General features: G+C 54.9%; 1 protein-coding gene across 8 annotated transcripts in view; it reads right to left on the reverse strand.

Annotated features, from left to right (window-relative positions):
• Ctif (cap binding complex dependent translation initiation factor) overlaps window positions 1-20,538 on the reverse strand; it is a 265,733-nt gene that overhangs the window by 197,888 nt on the left and 47,307 nt on the right. For 5 of the 8 annotated variants that reach the window (XM_013357600.4, XM_013357599.4, XM_078030063.1 and 2 more), the window contains exons 2-3: window positions 8,526-8,732; window positions 3,570-3,617 (exon numbers count right to left, since the gene is read on the reverse strand). In XM_013357600.4, the coding sequence (XP_013213054.1) occupies window positions 3,570-3,617; window positions 8,526-8,705 (228 nt within the window). In that variant the 5' untranslated portion in view covers window positions 8,706-8,732. The remainder of the gene's footprint in view (window positions 1-3,569; window positions 3,618-8,525; window positions 8,733-20,538) is intronic. The other 3 variants (XM_078030064.1, XM_013357602.4, XM_013357601.4) reach the window with 1 other exon arrangement.

Below are 20,538 nucleotides of genomic sequence, written 5' to 3' on the forward strand. Positions count from 1 at the left end.
GCAGCCAGTGTGCCTGCAACCTCACCCCCCTTGGTGAGCCCACCCAGAGCAGCTCCAAGCTCCAGCAAGACAGCTCTGCTGTGACTGCACTTTATGTCTGCTCACCAAAGTCTCCCACAGTAAAGCGTGTTCCTCGCAGGAGGGGCAGGATATGTGAACCAGCAGCAAGGCAAGCAGAGGTGGGGATGTGCAGTGGGGAGGAGGAAGGCCAGCTCTCTGCAGGGCCATGAGGGGAGGAAGGCAGAAGCCCAGGGTTCTCAGAGACGAGGGAGCCCAGGCCAGGCCTGAGAGCAGGGGCAGGGGAGCACTTCTCCTTGACGGCAACAGGCTCACAAGCTGCAGCCTGGGTCCTGGCCACGTCCTCTGAGGGGGATGGTGTGTCTTCCTCGCAAGGCTCATCCAGCCCAGAGAGGCAGGACGGTGGGAAATTTTTCTATATGGGAACAGTTCACAATGAATCCACAGAAGTGGTTTCAGGGTCTCAACCATCGCTGATAATATCTATCTTAATTTAAAAGTCTAGAGCAAACAAGACACAAAGTTTTAATAAACGTATGAGTACAGGTATTCATTCTGAACTCAAAATGGATGTGTATTTGATGATTCTCTACTCTCATCTGTACATTTTAAAATTTCACAGTTAATAAAATTAAAATCAGTCATTTCAGGTTGGCAATAGTCTTGAGCAGATGCTGGGGAGGAGGGGGTCACAGGTGATGAACATTGTAGGAGGAGGAGCAAGAGTCTAAAATTCCCCCAGGTACAGATATCAAAGGCCACGTCACAGGAGAGCCACATCACCTGGTGCATCAGCACAGGAACAGAAAAACAGACGGGCTGATGACCCTGCACCTAGAAGCCAATTAACGAACAACAGGAACTGGAAACACGATAAGGAAAGCACTTTAAACTAGGGAAAGGAGAGACTCATCAATAACCCCATGGAACTGAGCCAACAGCCAGCCGCTAACAGAAAATCTCCTCTAGGTGTCCTCCTTACAAGGTCCAAGGAAAGAACATTCCAAGTTGATAAAGATCTGAGAATCAAGTTCAAACTAGAGCAACATTTGAACTTCTGTGTATGTGACACTAGAAATCACGAGCAAGAAAGAAGACAAGTGAGAGGCCACGGGCAGCAGGTGTAGCCAAGGACACCTGGCTGGACACACAGAGTTCCCAGATAAGTCCAGCCCCTTCCAGGCTGTGGCGCTGATTAACATTTCCTCCTCATGGCCCCAGGGCTCTTACTCACTCCTCTAGGCCAATGGGGGACGGAGGCATAGCAGGGCATAGCAGGGCATAGCAGGGCGAGTGCCTTGTCCAGGCCCAAACATAGCAGAATGAGCAAGGGGCTGAATAGGTTTCCTTCAGGGCCAGGAAAAACGGCAGCACTGAATGCAATGTGTGGTCTGGAGTCCACCAAGGTCCCAGCAGGGACTTTTTTTTTCAAATAAAGGATCTGATTGGGAAATTGGTGAAATATAAGATACATAGATTAAATGATAGTTTTGTATCAATGTTTATTTCCCATGGTATGATTATGTAAGAGAAAACCCTTGTTCTTAGGAAACACACATTGAAGCATTTAGGGATAAAGGGGGGTAATATCCGCAACTTACTCCCAAATGGTTCAGAGAAATCCATAAATACAAGCTTGTGGCGTGTGTGTGTGTGTGTGTGTGTGTGTGTGTGTGTGTGTGTGTGTGTATATATATATATATATATATATAGAGAGAGAGAGAGAGAGAGAGAGAGAGAGAGAGAGAGTCAGAGAGAGAGACAGAGAGAGAGAGAGAGAGAGAGAGAGACATGGAACATGCACATATAAGAATTTGGAAAAATATTGACAATCAGGAACACTGGATGAAGGACATGCAAAAATTCTTTGTATTTTTATTGTGATTTTTTTTTAATGTAATTTAAGATATTTTTGGATTACTCCTCCCCAAGCGGCCTCACTTCCTCACCTCCTTCAAATCTTCCAACAGCCCAGCTGCCTGGGTCATAAATATTTCACCTTTAACATCCCATATCCTGTTTTCCCCCACCAAAGTTAGGCCTTAGGAGGGCAGCGATCATGGCTGGTTCCACTCATGACTTTGTCCTGAAAGCCTACAACTGTGCCTGGATGAATAAATATCAGCTTTTAATTATATTTTACTACTTGGTACCTGGCAGAATAATAGAAGATCTAAACACCACTCAAGAATGTCAAGGAGATCATTCTAAATAAAAAGCAAGGCGAAATTTACCTGTATGTTAGAAGCACGACTTTGTAAAAGGTGTATAAGAAAGAATAATACACAAAAACTACATGAATTTTTATCATAAAATGACAGTGGACTTCTTTTCTCATTAATCTGTTTTTCTAACTGTTGCTTTTAAAGTAAAATTTAAAAAGATTTTTTTTTTTTTTGGACTAGAGATTGAACTCAAGGGTTCTTTCTCACTGAGCTACATTCCCAGCCCTTTTTATTTCATTTTGAGACAGGGTCTCACTAAGTGGCCAAGGCTGGCCTTGAACGTTTGATTTTCCTGCCTCAGCCTGTCCAGTCCCTGGGATTACAGGCATGTGCCACCGCACCCAGCTACAAGTAAAATAAATTTTAACCTACTTAAAAAAAAAAAAATGACTGGCAGTCAGATTTGAAAGTGCTCAATCTCACTAAAGATCAGTGTGATGTGAATTAAAATGGCAAGATGTCCCAACATGCTGGTGGCAGTGTGAACAGAGCAGCATTTTGGAGAGCAATTTGGCAATAGTCATTAAAATTAATTCCACTCCTCAGTAGCTAGCTAAAGAAACCCTCTTATGTGCACAGAAAGAGGCCTGTCCATCCAGCAGTATGCACTGAAATTCCGTGTATCTCCAGAGGGGAATTGAGAATTAGACTGGATGCCAGCACCAAGGAGGTACTTGGAGAAACCCACACCACGGGCTCCAGTCCGGCCAGGAAACAGAACCCAGCAGATGTCCAGGCTGGCAGCACCCTAGGGCTTCGGCTGGGTGAACACTGTGAGTTACTGAACCACATGTCCACGGGCTACAATACATGATTTTGAAATAAAATATTTCTGAAAATCATATATATGTCAGTAAACACATCAAAGAGGTGAGGTCACTAACTCAGCAATTTGATATTAGGGAAGGGCAGGGGAGTGGAATGAGGTAGGATTCAAGGGAGATTTTATTGTTACTGTTTGAATTCTTGCGCACCGTGCAGATGTATGCGTATAATGACTGCATAACACAAAAATAAAACAAGTGTGTCATGGTAGTGCACACCAGTGGCTGGAGAGGCTGAGGCAGGAGGATCACAAGTTCAAAGCCAGCCTCAGCAACTTAGCACGGTTCTAAGCAACTTTGTAAGACTCTGTCTTGGAATAAAATATAAAAAGGACTGGGGATGTTAAGGGGTTAAGAGCCTCAGGGTTAAGTGCCCCTGGGTTCAATCCCCAGTACAAAAAAATCAATAAATAAATAAAATTTTTTAAAAAATTTCTTAGACAAGGCAAAATATATAATGGACCCCCATGTGCAGCCCCCCACAGGCCTCCTACAAACTCACTTCTTCTGTTAATCCCTTCATGGGTGGTCCACCATTGAGCGCTTCCTCCTGTGAGCAAAGATGGCGGGAAAATGGATCCAAGGGTCGGAGGAGATGCAGAAATGGGATAGAGAGTGGGGGAGGTGACAGGGAGCAGAACAGAAGCAGAAACACAAGAAGAGAAGGAAGACAAGTTAGAAGGCTCTGGTCCCCTTCCTTCTCCCCATCTGTCTTTCAAAGATCCTTTTGATATTTAGAGCAAATCCTGGGCTTCCAGGTGCTGGACAGCATCGAAAAGGACCAGAGGAAGGCACCTTCACCCTCAGTGACTCTTACTTTGATCCGTTAAGGAGAACATTCTAGAAACTACACCTCCGATAAATGTGCCTGTCCTTCACTGTGTCCTACCTCCCATCCTTCCCAGAGACTAGAGGAGGCAGCTGGCCTTGCAGAAAGGAGACACTGGGCTGTCCACACCAGCAGGACATCAGAGTCACTCGGGGCTCAGAAAAAGTCTGTGCCCTGGCCAACTGGATCTCTGGGTGGGACCTATGCACCAGAGTTTTTCAAAGCTCCTGAGTGGTTCTGCTCAGCCATTGCAAACACTGCTCTAAGGCTTTCAATGATTCCCCAGGTCACCTACTAACACCGGGAGTGCCAAGGTTTTCCCACCACAACATCCCAATCTCTTCAACAGAAGAGTTAATGACTAATGAGATTGGGAGTCTTAATTCTCTTTCTATATAATGAACCACCTGACATCCTATCAGCCATAGCTCATCTCCACCAGAGAGCCAGAGGTAGGTGAGGCACAGGTTGGTCTCCGCCACCACTGAGCGGGGTGATTCGGCCATTTTCCACCTCTGTGCCTCAGTTTCCCTCCTGCAGAATGGAGCTATAATTCCTTCAGAGTAAAGACAATTGTCAGGATGTGGGGACTTAGAATTTATTAGAGAACAGGTAATCCTGAAATGTGAAATAAGAATGTAATTTAAAATATGTATGGGAAAGAGTTTAGAAACTGAAAACATACATCCTCACGGCTACTCATGTAAGGGAAGGGATGCTCACTCCATTTATCATTTATCTATTTGTCTGTCTGTCTATCTATCTATCCATCCACCCATCCATATACTTTTTCTTTCTAGTCCTTGCTGGGCAAGGAATGGGGACATCACTCACTGACATCTCTCAGATCCTGAAAAACACGGCCTCACCCACTGAAGAGTAACATTCTTCTCTACTCCCTCAAGATTCTTAACAATTTTCCTCTCCCAGACACTTCAAAACACCACCACAGACAGGCAGGCAGAGACATTCTTTGAGTGGTTTTTAAAAGAATTTTTTGGCTTCCATTTAAAATATTCACCAGATTAAATAAAAACAAGCAAAGTGCTTTCACCGAACTATTTTCCATGAAGCTGCATCACAGGGGTAATTTTTTTAAAGAGGTGTCTGAGGTCGACACATCTAACCCTGGCCTTGGGTAGACTGGCCACAGCCGCCACTCCTCTGGAACCTGTGCCCAGGTATGTTTGTGGATGTGTGGGAGACAGGCAGGGCCTGGTGTGAGCAGAACCAAACGGTCCCCCTCCCAGCAGCACGCAGGCTGGTCTGGAACCCCTCCCGGTGCGCGTGCCTTCTCCAGGAACTTCAGAGGGTGCAGAAAGTTTAAAGCCTGCATCCGGAACAAGAGGTGCCGCTGCCCACACTCTGCTTTACAATAAACATCGTTTAAAAGTCCCTCCAGAGTCCTGCCTTGGCTGCCTCTCAGATCTGGGTGTCCAAGAGTGAGTCATGTCCAACTGACCCTGGGAGCAGGAGGCAGAAGTGCAGGGCCTGGGCTTCAGGCGCTTCTCTACCAGCCCTGCCCTGAGAGCTCGGCTGCCCCGAGGCAGAGCAAAGGCACTGGTGGGGGTCTCCTTCCCAACCTGCCTCCCCATTGGCTCAGAAACCCTACCATGGAGCCGGAAGTGGTGGAGCACCACTTGGGAGGCTGAGGCAGGAGGATTGCAAGTTTGAGGCCTGTCTGGGCAACTTAGTAAGGTCCTAAGTAATTTGGTGAGACCCTGTCTCAAAAAAAAAAAAAAAGTCTGGATGGAGCTCAGTGGTAAAGCATCCCTAGGTTCAATCCCTAGTACAAAAACAAACAAACAAATAAAGAAAGAAAGAAAGGAAGAAAGAAAAGAAAAACTACCATGGCAAAACATTTCTGGGTGTGACGCTGCACAGCTTCCTTGGACCCTCCTCCTGCAAGAGCATGCTTTGGCTGGAGGGACCTTCCAAGGATGCCCTGCTGGAGGCCCAGGGTTCACACAGTGAGGGAGGCAGGCCGCACGCCACCGAGCACCAGGCCCCATCCTCTATGGATGCTCCTGGGGACGACAGCTCCGCATGCCTCTAGGCAGCTGTGAGAGCTGGTTCTCTTAGAGCTGGTCCTGCCCTTCCTGCCCTAGTCAACCAGAAGAGGTTGACTCTTCTTGGAAATTTTCCAGTGCACCCTGGCTCTCTCCACTCCCACCCCAGGGCAGGATGTTGCTAACTGCAGAGCAAGGTGGTTGAAATCGAGAAATCAATTAATGTGTCCTCAGACAAGACCCTGCCTTACGTGCAGGGCATTTGTAGATCACAGGGCCATCCCACCCCACTCCCCACATGCCTCTTGGGTCAAAGCCACGCCCTCCACCACCCTCTGGTTCTTCCTTGGGGATTTGGAGATCTGCGCTTGATGAGTGAGCAGGCTCAGCACCCCCCTCGGCCACGACCCCCTCTCCTGTTGGGTTCGCCCTCTGCCCCACTCAGTCCTATGCTCGTAGCCGTACCTTCCTGCCAGCTCCTGCACCTTTCACTCAGGGTCAGCCCGCCTAGCTGCCAGCTCACTGCCTCAGGCACCAGAACTCCAGCAAGTCCTCAGCTGGCGAGGACTCCAGACCACTGACCCGTCACCTTTCAGCATCCACTGTCTGGCCTGGTGCCCTCTCCCCTTCTCGCCTGGCAGGGCATCCAGCTGCTCACCACTGTCACTCTCCCGTGTCCCTCACCCTTCCTCCCTCCTGTGTTCCCTAAGAAAGCTGAGTCCTGGTCAAGGTCAAGTTCAAAACTCTGCCCCTGCCTGTCCTGATTGAAAGCACCTGGAGCAAACCCTCCGGCTAAGCTGCACATGTCATTTTAGGCTGCAGGATGAGCTGCTGGGGACAGAGAAGGCAGGGCCCCAGCTACACGCCTCTCCCGGTGCATTCCCAGCCCCTCGCACACTGCTTTTGAAACTCCTGGGGGACCTCACTCCCCCCAACACCACCGCGTTTCCAGCTGGGCACCTCCAAACAGTGGTTCGACAGGCCTTGTCTCCTCCCCATCTCCTGCTCACCCCCAGCCAACCCCAGCCAGACTGCGTCTCTACCGCTCCACAGGGACCTCTCCAGGTGCCACCAGCCCTCCCCTTACGCTACCTGGCAGCAGTGTTCCCGGGAACCGTCCTCGCTGCTTCCCCGAACACCTCCTTCCCTCGTCCTTCCCCACTCCACTCCCCGGGTGTCCTCCAGGCTCCTGGGACTCTCTGGGGCTCCTACGCATAATCCTTTCCAGTTGTTGGGTGTCTCCAGGGCTCAGCCCTAGGCGGCCTGCCTCTCTGCCCTGCACCCAGCTTTCCTCTCCCTCTGCCCCAGCACGCTCGGCCCCTGGCCGGACGCCTCCTCTTCCAGTCCAGCCCTGGCATATGCTGTTCCTTCTGTCCCTAGTGATTCCCCCCAGGGACCTGCTTGGCCCTTTCCTCCTCCAGAGAAATGGTCTCTGACTGCTCTAATTAAAATCCCAAGCCCTCCTGCTCTTCCTCACCACCCCTCTTCCATCCTTAGGGTGGCAAGGATCACCCTGCACTGGAACCTAAGTTCCATGAGGCAGAGCTCTTTGCAGTTTTGTTCACTCCTGGACACCAGGAGTGTCCTATGGAGCCCAGGATGGGCGCTCCATTCACCCCCGCGGGCCAGGCAACGAGCAGGCGACAGGCTTACAGACGTGTGATTTAGAACCTCAAGGGCACGGAGGGAAACATCACCTCCATTTCTATTTCTCCCACAAGGCTGCTCCCAGGTCTGAACCCAAGGAAAGCCAGGGGTCCATTCTGGCTTTCTAAGAAGCTGGAAGGCTGAACTTCCTCCCCACTGAGAGAGAGAGAGAGCAAGAGAGAGAGAGAGAGAGGTGGCTGCATTTGGCCTTTCTCCAGAGCAGGGCTTGCCACTGGGTGCCCAAGGTCACACAAGCAACTAGAAGCAAATCTGGAATCAACTCTAGAAAATATCTACAGGGGATTTATTAGACAAAGAGACGTGGGATACACATTTATACTTTATTCAGGAGAACTCAAGACTTCCAAATCTTGGCCCACAATCTTTCAACTGAAGTCAATTCCTATCCAAGGTCAGGGCTGCAAAAGACTGGCCCAGGAAGGGCAAGTGCCACCTGAGCTTCTGGTCAGGATGCCTGTGCCTCTGACTACATAAGACACGTGGGGCCCTGGGTGAGGGGCCCAGGACACTCACTTCTTAGGCTGCCAATATCTGCTTGCATTTAAAATCAGAGAAAATGTCCACAAGGTTTAGCTCTCTGATGGTCCACGCTGTAAATAACATACCATCTCCAGATCTCTTCTAGAATATGAGCTTGTAGAGAACGGGGAACAGTGCCCAGAAGATAGTATGTGATCAATAAATTCATTTTCAAAGACTCATGCGACTGACTGGGCCTCAGCTGCCCATGGTCAGGAAGAGTAGAGGAGGGTTTAAAGGTTAAGCATGTACAGCCGGGGAACAGGGGGCTTCCTGCCTAGATCCCAAGGCCTCTCCTGTGGGATTCCAGGTTGGTTCCGGGTGGGACCGATCACATCTTGGCACTATAGGGTCAGGTGACGGACACTGCCTGGACTCAGGGTCCCCTGTGTCACGCCATTGAGTTTGCCAAGTGCCCTGCCCCCGTGCTCACCTGGGAGATGTGGGACTGCGTCCTCTGGCTCTCAATGTCACCCTCCGTCTTGTCGGTCAGCAGCCCCTGCACCTGGTACTCCAGCACGTAGCTGTCGATGAAGCGCTCCAGCTCCTCGATCTCCTGGGATCGGCTGCTCCCAGCCTCCGAGGAGGCCGAGGCTGCCGACGAGTTCTCCATCCCTCCAGCTCAGGGGCGTGGGGCCGGCTGGAGGCAGAGAGGAGAGACAGGCTGGTGAGAAGCTGCCGGTGAGCCCCGGAAGCCCCATCTCCTCTGTCCCGGCCTCCGTCTCCCAACGGCTAGAGAAGCTGGCGGGGTCCTGGCTTGTCTTCCGCTTTAAGAGCATCCCACCATGTGGGGAGGGAAACTGAGGCCAGAGAGGGCAGGAAAGCGGCCCAGGCGGCCAGCACAGGGACTGCCGCCATGATGAGGTTGCTGTGCGCCAGATCCTCGGCCTGGGAAAGGCAGCAGAGAACCCAGACAGCCCCCAGGCCCTGCCGCCCCAATTAGACCTAACGAAATCCACCACAAAGCAGAATAAACAGACCACAGACCGGTGTGTCCCTGACGATGTCCTCGCTAAGGAGGTGCAGGGGGTCCCCAGCCACAAACCAAAGCCCTCCAAGAAAGAAAGTGCCTCCTTCTAAAGAGACTTCCCCCCCCAATCACTTTTCCCTGAATTAGCTGAAGCCCCCAGGCCTGGGTTATCAGCAGTTTTCCAGCCTTGCTCCTGGGACGTCAGGTTTGCAGGAATGTGACTGACTTAAAGTGACAGAACGCAAAAGGCCTGGGGCGGGGGGTGTTGTCTGTGCTGACATGGCCAGCTGAGCTGTGTGGAAGCTGCCTGGCCACCCTCCAGGGGAGCGGGACCACCCCCCACAGGCCTGTGGCAGACATGACCAGCTGTTCCTGGGAGACCAGCTGAGTCCACCAAGGACACTGCGGGCCTCCTGATCAGGCTGGGCCAACCCAGCCCTGTGGGGGTCTGAGCCCTCCGGGACACCCCCACTGTCCTCTCTCACCCCTCGTGCCTGCAGTCAGAACTCACTCAGCTGGGAGGGGGGCAGCTAGAGTCCTCACCTCCAAGTAGGGGCCCTCCCCTTGCTCCTCGGGCTCACAGCCACACGGGCAGGGCCCGAAATCTCATCTCGGGAGACCTGTGATCTCCTTGGACAGCCGGCTCGGGGTTTCATCCCAACTCAGTGAAAGGTTCCCACCAAACCACCGCGGCCCTGAGAAAACAAGGGCCTCGTGCTGAAAGGAACATCTGAATTTCAGATCCCTGGGTTCCCGAGCACATGTTGGTGGTGGGTTGGTGGAACAGGGGATTGACTCAGGGGCACTCCACCACTGAGCACATCCCAGCCCTATTTTGTATTTTATTTAGAGACAGGGTCTCACTGAGTTGCTTAGCGCCTCACTAATTACTGCAGCTGGCTTTGAAAGAGCCTCCTGCCTCAGCTTCCCGAGCTGCTGGGATTACAGGCGTGCACCACTGCGCCCCCGGCCCCAAGCACATTTTAGAACAAAGCTATCAGCTAGTGGTCAAGAGCTGGTTGAGTGTTTAACTATAATGAATTGAAGTCAGGGCCCAGGAGTGCTGTGGAGACTGGCTCTGGACCCCCACACCCTCCCCAGCCTTCCCCAAAGGTGCTGGAGACGGGGACGGAGAAGGGCCCAGGAGGTAAAGGACGCTGGGCTTCAGACTTATAGATCCAGGAGATCAGAAGCAGATACTGTTTTAAGCCGTCAAGGTTGCAGCGATTTGTTGTGCGGTGACAGAAGCCTCCTTCCTGCCTCTGTGCTATTTACGGCTCTCCACCCGGGGCACTTCCCCTTCCCCCACTTTCCAAACCTAGCGGTCCTTGTACTCAGGAACGCTGCAGCAGGGCCCTACAGGCCATCTGGCAATAGGTCCAGTTCCCTGGTTTAAAGTCAGACAAAGGATCCACCCTGCCACGGCCGTGGGCATGAATACCATGAGGTTTGGGTTTGTTTTGGGTTTTTTTTTTTTTTGGTACCAGGGATTGAACCCAGGGGTGCTTAACCACAGAGCCACATCTCCAGCCTTTTTGTATTTTATTTAGGGGCAGAGTCTCGCCAAGTTGCTTAGGGCCTTGCGAACTTGCTAGAGCTGGCTTTGAACTCATGATCCTCCTGCTTCATCCTCCCGGGCCCCTGGTATTACAGGCACGTGCTGCCACGCCTCACTGAATACCGTGAGTTCTAATAACTGGAACGCAAGCATTCACTGCACCTGTACCGTGTGGCAGAGACTCTTCTCAGCACTTCATAAGCTCCACACATCTCACTCTCACCACGGCACTGAGAAACGGGCTTGATTATATTCCTTAGAAGAGGAAGGGAAGGCTCAGCAAGGTCAAGGCATTTGCCCAAGTGCACACAGCAAGGCTCCAGCTCAGCACAAAGAGACCTGCAGTATAGGCTCAGAGCCCGTCCTGAGCAGGTGGCCTGAGCTGGATGGGAATGATAAGGCTGATGTCCAGACAGAGCTGAAAAGGAGCCACCTGCAGGCAAAGTCCTTCTCTAAGGTCATGCCAATTATTCCTCGAAGGCTTCAGATTTTATCTAGGGCTTCCTGGCACACCTGACAATGGACATGTTTTGCAGAAACTCGACAGGCAGCGGCTTCCAGGACGTTGATGCTGGACTCTGCTGCAGCAGCAGCCTCTGGCCTGCACTGGTGGACTCTCTCGGGGGTGACTGAGTCGCAGGGCCACCCCACAGTGGTGTGAGGGAGCCTGGGAATGGAAATGACTCCAAATCCACAGGAGCTCACTGAGCAGAGGGGCCAGCACCGAGAGCCATCCCAACCCCACAGCATTTTGGTGGCCAGAAGGCAAAAGAAGACTCCCTGCCATGGGCCCCTCTGGCATCCCCCTGTCCCAGCCCCTCCTCCACCAGCCACTGCTGCCCGATCAGATTCAAGCAATGTGCAGTGGGGCCAGCAACGCCTGGCCTCAGGACCCCAGTGCCCCCTGCCCAGGGCTCCTGTGACAGGAAACACCCTCAGTACCTCACCTGGCCCCTGCAACCCGCAAGAGTCAGGAGCTAACACCCCAAGGGGCAGCCCTCAATCTGGACAAATCTGCCATTTTGGGTCCCAGACAACAATTCTGACGCACATTCCATTTGGTCCTTCAAGGGATTGGAGTAGGTGGAGCCCCAGTTGCCCACAGTGGTGACCAAACCCACAGCACCCCTCACTTCCTTCCCTCCTCTCCTTCCTCCTCTCTCCCAGCTCCTGGAGCCCCCACTGTACACTCTACAGTGGGTCCCTGCAGTGAGCTAAAGCCCTTCCTTCAGAAGGGGTTGGGGAACGTTCAAAGCAGAAAAGTCCCAGGCTGTTCCTCTTCTGCGGAAGAAGAGGAGCAGAGGGCCAGAGTGGCAGGAGGAAGCTGGGCCAGGCACGGATGCTCTCGCTGCCCCGGGGTGTTTCCACTGGCTGGTGAACACAGCAGTACAACACTTTTGTACACACTTTCCACGATTATCCCCTCGGTCCTCCATTAGCAGGTGTTTGTGTGCTTCTGCATTTGGCTCTGGTGAACAGCTGCTATGGCTGTGCATGTGCAAATACCCGCCTGCGTCACCGTGTCCCACGCCTGGGGGCACATACCCACAAGTTCTACCACATTTTTAAGGACAGAGTGGCGTTTTCTCAGGTTAGTGGGGTGCCGGGGAAGGAGATGCTCTGGACAGCTGCCTTCCTGTCTGACCTCCGCCCTGGGGTCGATCCTGGCTCCATTTCTCTTCCACACTCACAGGAAAGCCCCAAAGAGCCGGGCCGCTGGGAGCTGAGAGCCAGTGAGCAGAGACTTCTGTTTTAACACTCAGTGAAAGTGAAGGAGGTTGGGCCAGAGGAGGAGGGAAAAGACAGAAAGGGGGCAGAGGACCAGGGAGACCTCTAATTGAGGCATCAGGGATGCAGAGTGCACCCGGGAGGCTGAACCCAGGACTCAGCCCTGCAGCATCCCCGGGCCCCTGCCTGCATTCCCTGCCAGGTGACGGATGGGGAAGGCCAGCAGCCAGCACTGGGAAAGCTGAGGTCGCTCTGCTGTAAAGGACACAACAGGGGAGGACAGCCCTGAGCAGGCAGGACGGGCTAGGGCTCCTGTGCTGGGGATTCCTGAGAGGTGAGGGCAGCCAGGCTTGGCTATCTGTGGCTATCTGGGGAGAAGGACAGTCACGCTGTCCTGCAGGGGTGGCACCTCTGTGTGTTAAGAGACCTCACCGGCTGGGGGTGGCACTCGCCTGTAATCCCAGCAGCTCTGGAGGCTCAGGTAGGAGGATGGCGAGTTCAAAGCCAGCCTCAGCAAAAGCGAGGTGCTAAGCAACTCAGTGAGACCCTGTCTCTAAATAAAATACAAAATAGGGCTGGGGATGAGGCTCAGTGGTTGAGTGCCCCTGAGTTCAATCCCCGTTATCATATATTAAAAAAAGAGAGAGAGAGAGAGATTTTAACTCAGCCCTGGGGCCCCCAGCCTCCTGCTGCAGCCAGTCACACTCCATGCCTGCCACTGCAGGCCGAAAGTCCAAAATGAAAAACACCCATGTTCTCCAATGAGAGGCATTTCCCCCACACTCTCCACCACCCAGGCCCGCACAGCCCACCCTGAGCTACTCCCATGAGCCCAGAGCTGCCTGGTCTCCTTGGAGCCAAAGCACAGGGGCAGGTCTCCCCCTCCAGCCTCCCCTCCGCCTGGCTCTGAGCTGGAGAGGCTCGCAGTGCCTGTGGGGCTGCTCTGAAGGAGAAGGTAGGGCAGACCTCAGGGAGCAGCCCCAGGGCCCAGGGACAATACTCGGCAGCCTTCCAGCCCTCTCAGCATCCTTTCCCACCTGCCTGGTGACAAATGGCATTAGGAGCTGTAAATTTAGCCAGTCCTTTTAAGAACAGCCATTACCTCCCGCTCCACTCCCCAGGGCGTGCTCGGTGACCTGCAAACCAGATGAGACTTGTCTGCTGGGCTGTCCCCAGCCCTTCCCAGGAGCTCGTGGAGAGCCAGCCCTGACACCACCCCATTTCCCCATGGCCTTTGCCCTCTGCTCCTCAGCATCCCGCAGAACGCCCTTTCTGGGAACGCACGCAGGGCGCGGAGGAAGAGATCCCATTTTCTGCTTTGAGCTGCTACCAGGAGCTGAACCTCCCTTGGTGGGACCCCAGCCAGCTGCAGGTGACCAGGGGGCTTGCTCAGTGCTCCTGGTTCAGCATTCTCTACCCATCTGCTCCGCACCTCAGCAGGATGGCGACTCCCCATCCAGGCAGCATCTGAGCTGTGGGTGGGCAGGGAACCCGGCACAAGGCCACCCCAGGCCTCCACTCCCCACATCCCTAGCCTCCACCACACCGAGGAAATCTTCACCCACTTTCCCACGGCCACTTCCTACGCTGTCTAGTGCCACAGAGCGCTGTGCACCCGGGCTCTCTGCCAGCAGCTGGTTCCTGGTGAGCCTGGGCAAACACTGGCTACAGCTGGGGTCAACTCGGACCCCTCTCTCCTTCCCACCTCCACACAGCGACAGCCACAGCGCCTTGGCCCTGAGCACACAGCTAGGACCAGAATTCTGCTTTGCCACCTGCTGGGCCGCCCCCAGGGCAGGGCTGGCCCAGAGGCTGCTGCCTGAGAGTGTGGGGGAGGACAGAGGCCGGCTGTCCAGGGGAGAGGATGCCCACGGCCATCCAGAGGAAGCCATGGGAACCTGCTCCCTGCCAAATCCTCCCCGAGGGCAGCCCACCTCACCCCTGCCCAGACAAGACGGGGAACATCAAGGCCCCACAGTCAGCAGCCCCTGTGCGCCAGCCACCCGGCCAGTGCTGTCCCGATGACTGGGCGACACTACGTTTGCCAAAAAATGCAGAAGGGTACACAGAGCCTCGCCGCCTACAGGGTCTCAGTTCCCGGACCCCCGGAAGCAGGGAAGCTCAGAAACACGTGGCAGTGGGGGCAGGTGACGCTGGAAACCTTTAGTGTCCTCCTCCACCACTGCCACCACCCATTTAACCCTCTGTCACCGGACTGTCACATGGTGTGTCATTCAAACGGCAAATTTCCTGGGTCATGATCTCAGTATAAAAATAAAAATTAAAACATGTCTAACCAAATGGAAAATATGGGACTTTTGCTTCACTTGCCCACAAAATTGTACTTCCGTCTGTGAGGCACGGGGAAAAGAGCGGGGCCAGGTGGCCGGCTGGGCACTTGCCCAGCTCCTGGGTGCCCGTGAATTCCAGGGCTTCGTGTTAAGTGCAGATCCAGTGAGCGGGGAGTGGGGTTTGAGATTCTGCATTTCTAACCAGCTCCGGGTGAGGTTGCTGCTGCTGCCCAGAGGACCAGAGTGTGAAGAGCCAGGATCCAGAAAACCTCTCACCTCCGGCGTCCAGGATTCAGACATCCCGCCCCGGGATGGTGGAATGGCCGCGGCTCCATCCTGACTTCTGGCTGGCAGCTCAGCTCCCTGGAGGAGGGGAGCGCTCCTCTATGGTCCACTCAGGGCCAAGGGCAGAAGAGACACCAGGCAGGACTCAACAGCTGAGTTATCACCTCCTGGTGTGCCCTGGGCCACCCCCACGCTGGACTCTCAGAGCCCGGTGCATATATCAGCGTCTGCGTGGAGTCCCGCAGGTGGAGCCTGGGCCCAGGACCCTCTGCCTGGTCTGAACAACCGAGTCACAGACCTCAAGGGCTCGTGGTCTAGTCTCTTTGCTGGGCGGAGAAGGACACTGTGGCCCAGAGGGAGCCACTCAGAGGCCTCTGGAAAGAGCCAGCTTGGACACAGGGTTCTCGGAAGTCTGCCACCTCGGGGACCCCTGCTGAGAGTCACCTCCCTCCCTCCAGGCTGCAATCGCTAACAGGCACAGAGATTCCTAAATAGCAGGGAACCCGAGTCGCCCATTACCTCCGTCCCCCACTCTGGGAGCCCTGCTCTGTCCCTCAGAATTCCATGGAGAAAGCACAGGCCCGGGCTGTTCCGCTCTGTCCTAAGAGCACCTCGGGCAGCTGAGAGCTGGACTGGTTCCCAGGGGAGAGGACGCTGGAGCCAGGGAGATGCTGTGACTCTTTCAACCAGGAGGAGCCCGACTGGGGAGGCCGGGGAGAGGCCCAGAGCGCTCCACCAGGTGCCTGCTCCCCAGGCTTCTGACATGCTTCTCCCCCTGGAGAGAGGACACAGGAAGAGCTGGGCCAGGGCCCACCAGCGGGAGGGCACCCGGGGCAGGCTTTGGGAGGGACTAGCCCTGGCATTACTTCTGACTGTCCCTGCTGTCCAGGTCTGCCTGCTCCTCGGGCCTCCACTGCGCCCCGGCCCTGACCACCCACCCACTTGCTTGGCCCCCGGCATGGCTGCTTCGTGACACCCCATCCTCTTCCACACTGTTACCCAACTCTCGCCTGCTCTTGAATTTTTTATGGGTTTTCATCTGGTCTTGACAAGACTGCAGGATCCTTAGGGCCCTGCTCCCTCCTATGCCCCTCTTCATCCAGCCCAGGACAAGCAGACTGGCCTGGGGCGCCCCAGCCCTTGCACAGCACCCAGAACATTCCTTCCCTGAGGGTGCCTGCCCGCCCCTCCCACCACGGCTCTCCCCACCCCCTCCCAGCTCTAGAACTACAGGCCAAGGATGCAGGGGGTCAGCCCACTCCCACCATATTCCAGAGCCTTCTCAAGACAACTCAGCCCAGCCAAGAACTGCTGAGCACCTGCACTGTCCAGGTGGAAAGACCGAAGCTATGCAGGTCAGGGACCTCAGGGTCACCGGCCAGCCAGCCAGCTGCATCCCCGGAAGGAGTCAGGGGCTTCCCCGCTGACCACTCCTGAGACAGAGGGACCTGGCTGTCACGAGGTCTGATTCTGAGCCAGCTCAGCCACCCAGTGCTGTGGGCTCCCAGCAGACGCTTGGCCAACTTCCTCCTCATGAAACAGGTCGCTGACGGAGGAAGCCTTGGTGCTGTGCAGTTAGGTGACTCTACCGTGAGGAAAGTGCTCAGCGTGGCTGGCCGCCAGCAAGCACTAGACCTGGGGACTACCACTTGGCTTCACAACCACCTCTGCTGGCGCGCACTGTCTTCTGCGCCCTCTCCGCCTCTCTGCCTCTCCGATTAGCATCCTTCCCCTCAGGACCCACCTCCAGACACCTTCCTCCGTGAAGCTCTCCTTGACCCTGGGTCCACCGGCCACTGCTGTTTTTCCACAGACCTCACCCCTCCCTAACGTCTCCCCACCTTGAACCCCCATGCCCTGCTTGGGCCTCCTCTGACCCTCTCCTGTACTCCACCCAGCTCTGCCAACCTGTGTGGGACAAGGGGGACCCATTCTTTCCTCCCAAGCCCTGGAGGGTGGGTCTCGGCACTTCAAAAGCCTTCGAAAGTTTCTAGGTTTGTTGGCTAAGAGAGAAAACTACCCAGGACCCTGCTGGAAAGGGAGACCGATCGTGTCCTGCTCTGAACCCCCGAGAACACCTTGGGTTAAGGCCAGAGAGCTCCTCCAAGCATGGTGGCCCTGGCACGCCCGGTCCTCCTTCTCAAGTGACGCTCCCTCTCAGGCGTCCCTGTGGGGGTGACCAGGGCGTCCGTCAGCTCTGCCCGTCTTGGCAACAGCCTCCTCAGTCACCGTCCTGAAAGCCCAGCAGGGCATGGAGTCAGGACAGGGTCCACACAGCCTGGCCTTGGAGGGGCGCTGGACCCACAGCCCGTCCCGCTGGACCTCAGACCAGCCCGCTCTCCCTCCCCCTGCTCGTCCTCAAGGTCAGCGCAAGCCCACCTTCTGGGAACCGCCTGACCCCCAGCTCACAGCAGCCCCTCGGAACAGCTGCCGCAGCTGCTGGCCAGGCCCACTGGCCACCGCCCGCCACCGGCTTGGATGGCTACCCAGACCCGCACCGAAGCGCAACCACCCAGCAGAGGTTGCCGCTGCCCGTCTGGGGCCGTGTCTGGACAGGGTTTGTTTTGTGTGTCTGGCAGGCATTTGGAAAACATTTGAGCCAGCATTCCTAAACCAAGGGAGTTCATGTAAAAATTCACATTTCTGGGCTGGGGATGTGGCTCAAGTGGTAGCGCGCTCGCCTGGCATGCGTGCGGCCCGGGTTCGATCCTCAGCACCACATACCAACAAAGATGTTGTGTCCGCTAATAACTAATAAGTAAAAATAAATATTTAAAAAAAAATTCACATTTCTGGCTTTTCTCAAAAAAAGGAAAGATCTAGCAATACTGGCCCGCCTTCCCACACTGACCATCAGCTAGAGCTAAGGAGGGCCAGCCCGTCAATCTCCAGTTCTCCACAGACCCCAGCACTCCCTAGTGCCTCCTCCCGACTCCCATGGTCCCCCACCCACAGGTAACCCGCCTGGCCCTCACCGGCATTGGAGTTTGAGAGCCTCCCACAAGACAGCAAGCAGAGGTGACCCTTTTCCACAGACCACGAACACGAGGGGTGCCCTGAGAATATGGAAATAGATCAAGAACGAGGATTGTCCCCTGGGAGCTACGATGTGACGTCAACACATGACAGAACAAAACAGAAATATTCAAAGTCATTGCACAGAGAGAGAAAGAAAGGCTTCCGGGCCAGCAGGACTCGGCCTGGCCCGGCGGCAGGGCCACAGTGCTATTGTAGGAAGATGGCGTCACCCTGATGGGACTGGACTACCCTGGACCACGTGGCGGCCACAGAAGACATGCACAGCCAAGTTCTGTGCAGGCACCGTGCCCCTCCTCCTGTCTCGAGGGAAGAAGGGTCCAGGATGCCCCACGTCCGAAATGCCCACCGCATGCCTCCCCTGTGCTGCTCCACCCTCCGTCCCTCCTGCCCCAGCCGTCCAGCTCAGCCCTGCCGTGGGTTCGGCCAGCTAGTGGGACCATGAGCTGCTAGTGGCCAAGGCCCTGTCTATTCTTTCCCTTGGCCCCAGAGGGCAGCGCTGGGCCCACCATGGGCACTCGGTCAATCTCTGGGAGTGCAATGACGGGTCCCCAGAAAGGGACCAGCAGGTAACTGACATTCTGTCCCGTGGTATCAACAGGCTGGTGGCTGCTGGCTGCTTATGGACATACAGACAGGTGGCATATCACAAGTGGACGCCGCTTGGACGGCTTAGGCAGGCCCTCTTCTGCTGGGTGGCCTTTCTGTGTCCCAGGCAATGCCTGAAGCCTGCTGCACAGCCTCCTTGGGATACCAAACTCGATCCCCACCCAGGGCTCCCGTGTGCTCCCTGGATTCTCTATGAGCTCCAGGAAGACAAAGATCTGTGAGCAAGAGCCCAGGATCCCCGTGCCTAGAGCCCGGAGGTGGCCCCCTGGCTGCCTCTGCTGCTCCTACTCAGAAGAGCTGCCCTCTGACCTTTCCTAAAGCAAACCGCCACCTGGTATCCCCCCCGGCCAGCTTCTATTTCAAATGGAGCCACCAACGGCTCTCCCAGTGTAGAAAAGGTGATTTACTGAGCATTTACTATCTGCCAGGGCCTGTGCTAAATTCAGTTGATCTGCAGGACAATCCCACAATGTGTTCCATTTCGTCCCCCTTGTTCAAATCAGGAAACCGAGGCACACAGGTCTGTGCCCCATGGAATGGCTCCACAATGTGGCTACTCTGACTAAACAGAAGTGAGGGGCCCAGAGGTCCATTCCCCCCCTGCTCCATCCCTGGCCCCACATCCCCTTCAGGAGGGGACCTGGAACCTGCTCCAGCTCAAGGCTGCGGGCGCTGCCCGGGGTGACAGAGTAAACTGTCCTCAGCTCTGACCTCTGCAGCTGGCCAGTCATGCCGGGGTTCCTGGATGGCAGCCCTGAGCCTCGTGCCCCTGGGGGCTGCACAGCGCAGTGACATCCTGCCAGTGACCTCTTAACCCTGTGGCTGAGGGCAGGAGGGGGCACCCTGGGGCGACGTGCCCTGCTGTAACCCGGGTGCCCTGCATCTTTGCAGTACCACAGAGTCCCAGGGCCTGTGGCACGAGCCACCAACTGCTGCACATTCCCACCAGGTTGAGCTGTGATGAGCAAGAGCTCAGAAGAACGAACGGGGACAGGATGGGTGGGGACAGGAGGCTCCACAAGCTGCAAAGACTTCTCTGGAGAGGTGTGGGGAAGCCCAGCTCTGCAGACCACAAACCCTCGCAAGCTACGCCTTCCACCTTGTATGGCCTACTCTCCAGAACAGACATGTCTAGCGAGACAGGAAGGAGACGGGTATTTGCTTAGGACTGCGGCAGGAAGGAGACGGGCACAAGGGGGTGATGGCGAAAGGGTCCGGGATGTTTCTGAGTGATAAAGGTGGTGCTGGATGCACATACCTGAGCTTCTACTGAAGACCATTTACTTGTACACTTTGAATGCGTGAGCTGCGTGATATGAGTCGCGTCTTCACAAAGCGATTAAACAATTAACGTCTCTGCACAGAGCGCCCCCAGGATCATTGCCTGGCATTGGGATCTCCAGCTGGGCAGCCTGGAGGCTTTGCCAGTGAAAACCGATGAGGACCAAATAAGCCAAAGTATATTAGTGCAGAACCTGAAAAACACACTGGGTCCTGATTCCCACTGATTCTAGAAGTGCTCGCAGCTTCCTTGAAGGGAACCTGTTGCCCCAACAAAGACAGGGATGCCTCCCTGTGCTGCTCCACCCTCCGTCCCTCCAGCCTCCAGCTGTACACCCATCCATTTACTCAAACCCGGTGTTGGTATTCAGGATGCAAGAGAAAAGACAGAAAATGCAAGGAGGAAGTTACGCCATCATGAACCAAGCGCTGCAGGGCCCAGAGGGCAGCACTGGACGGGAAATGCCCCAGATGGTCTTTTTTATTTGCTTGCTCTAATTGACAGAAATATGCAAACGCAACATCAGATGGTAGACCAGCAGAGTTGTTAGGAAGCAAGACTCACCATTAGTTTATGAGCCACAAAGAAAAGGAAAAAAAAATCCTGCCAGTTACATGATGCCACCACACCTTCAGGACAGCCCTGAATGCCGACCATGTGGCCCTGCAACTCTCTTCTCTTCTGAGG

This window comes from Ictidomys tridecemlineatus, chromosome 13 (assembly GCF_052094955.1).
Source record: "Ictidomys tridecemlineatus isolate mIctTri1 chromosome 13, mIctTri1.hap1, whole genome shotgun sequence".
Lineage (NCBI taxonomy): Eukaryota > Metazoa > Chordata > Mammalia > Rodentia > Sciuridae > Ictidomys > Ictidomys tridecemlineatus.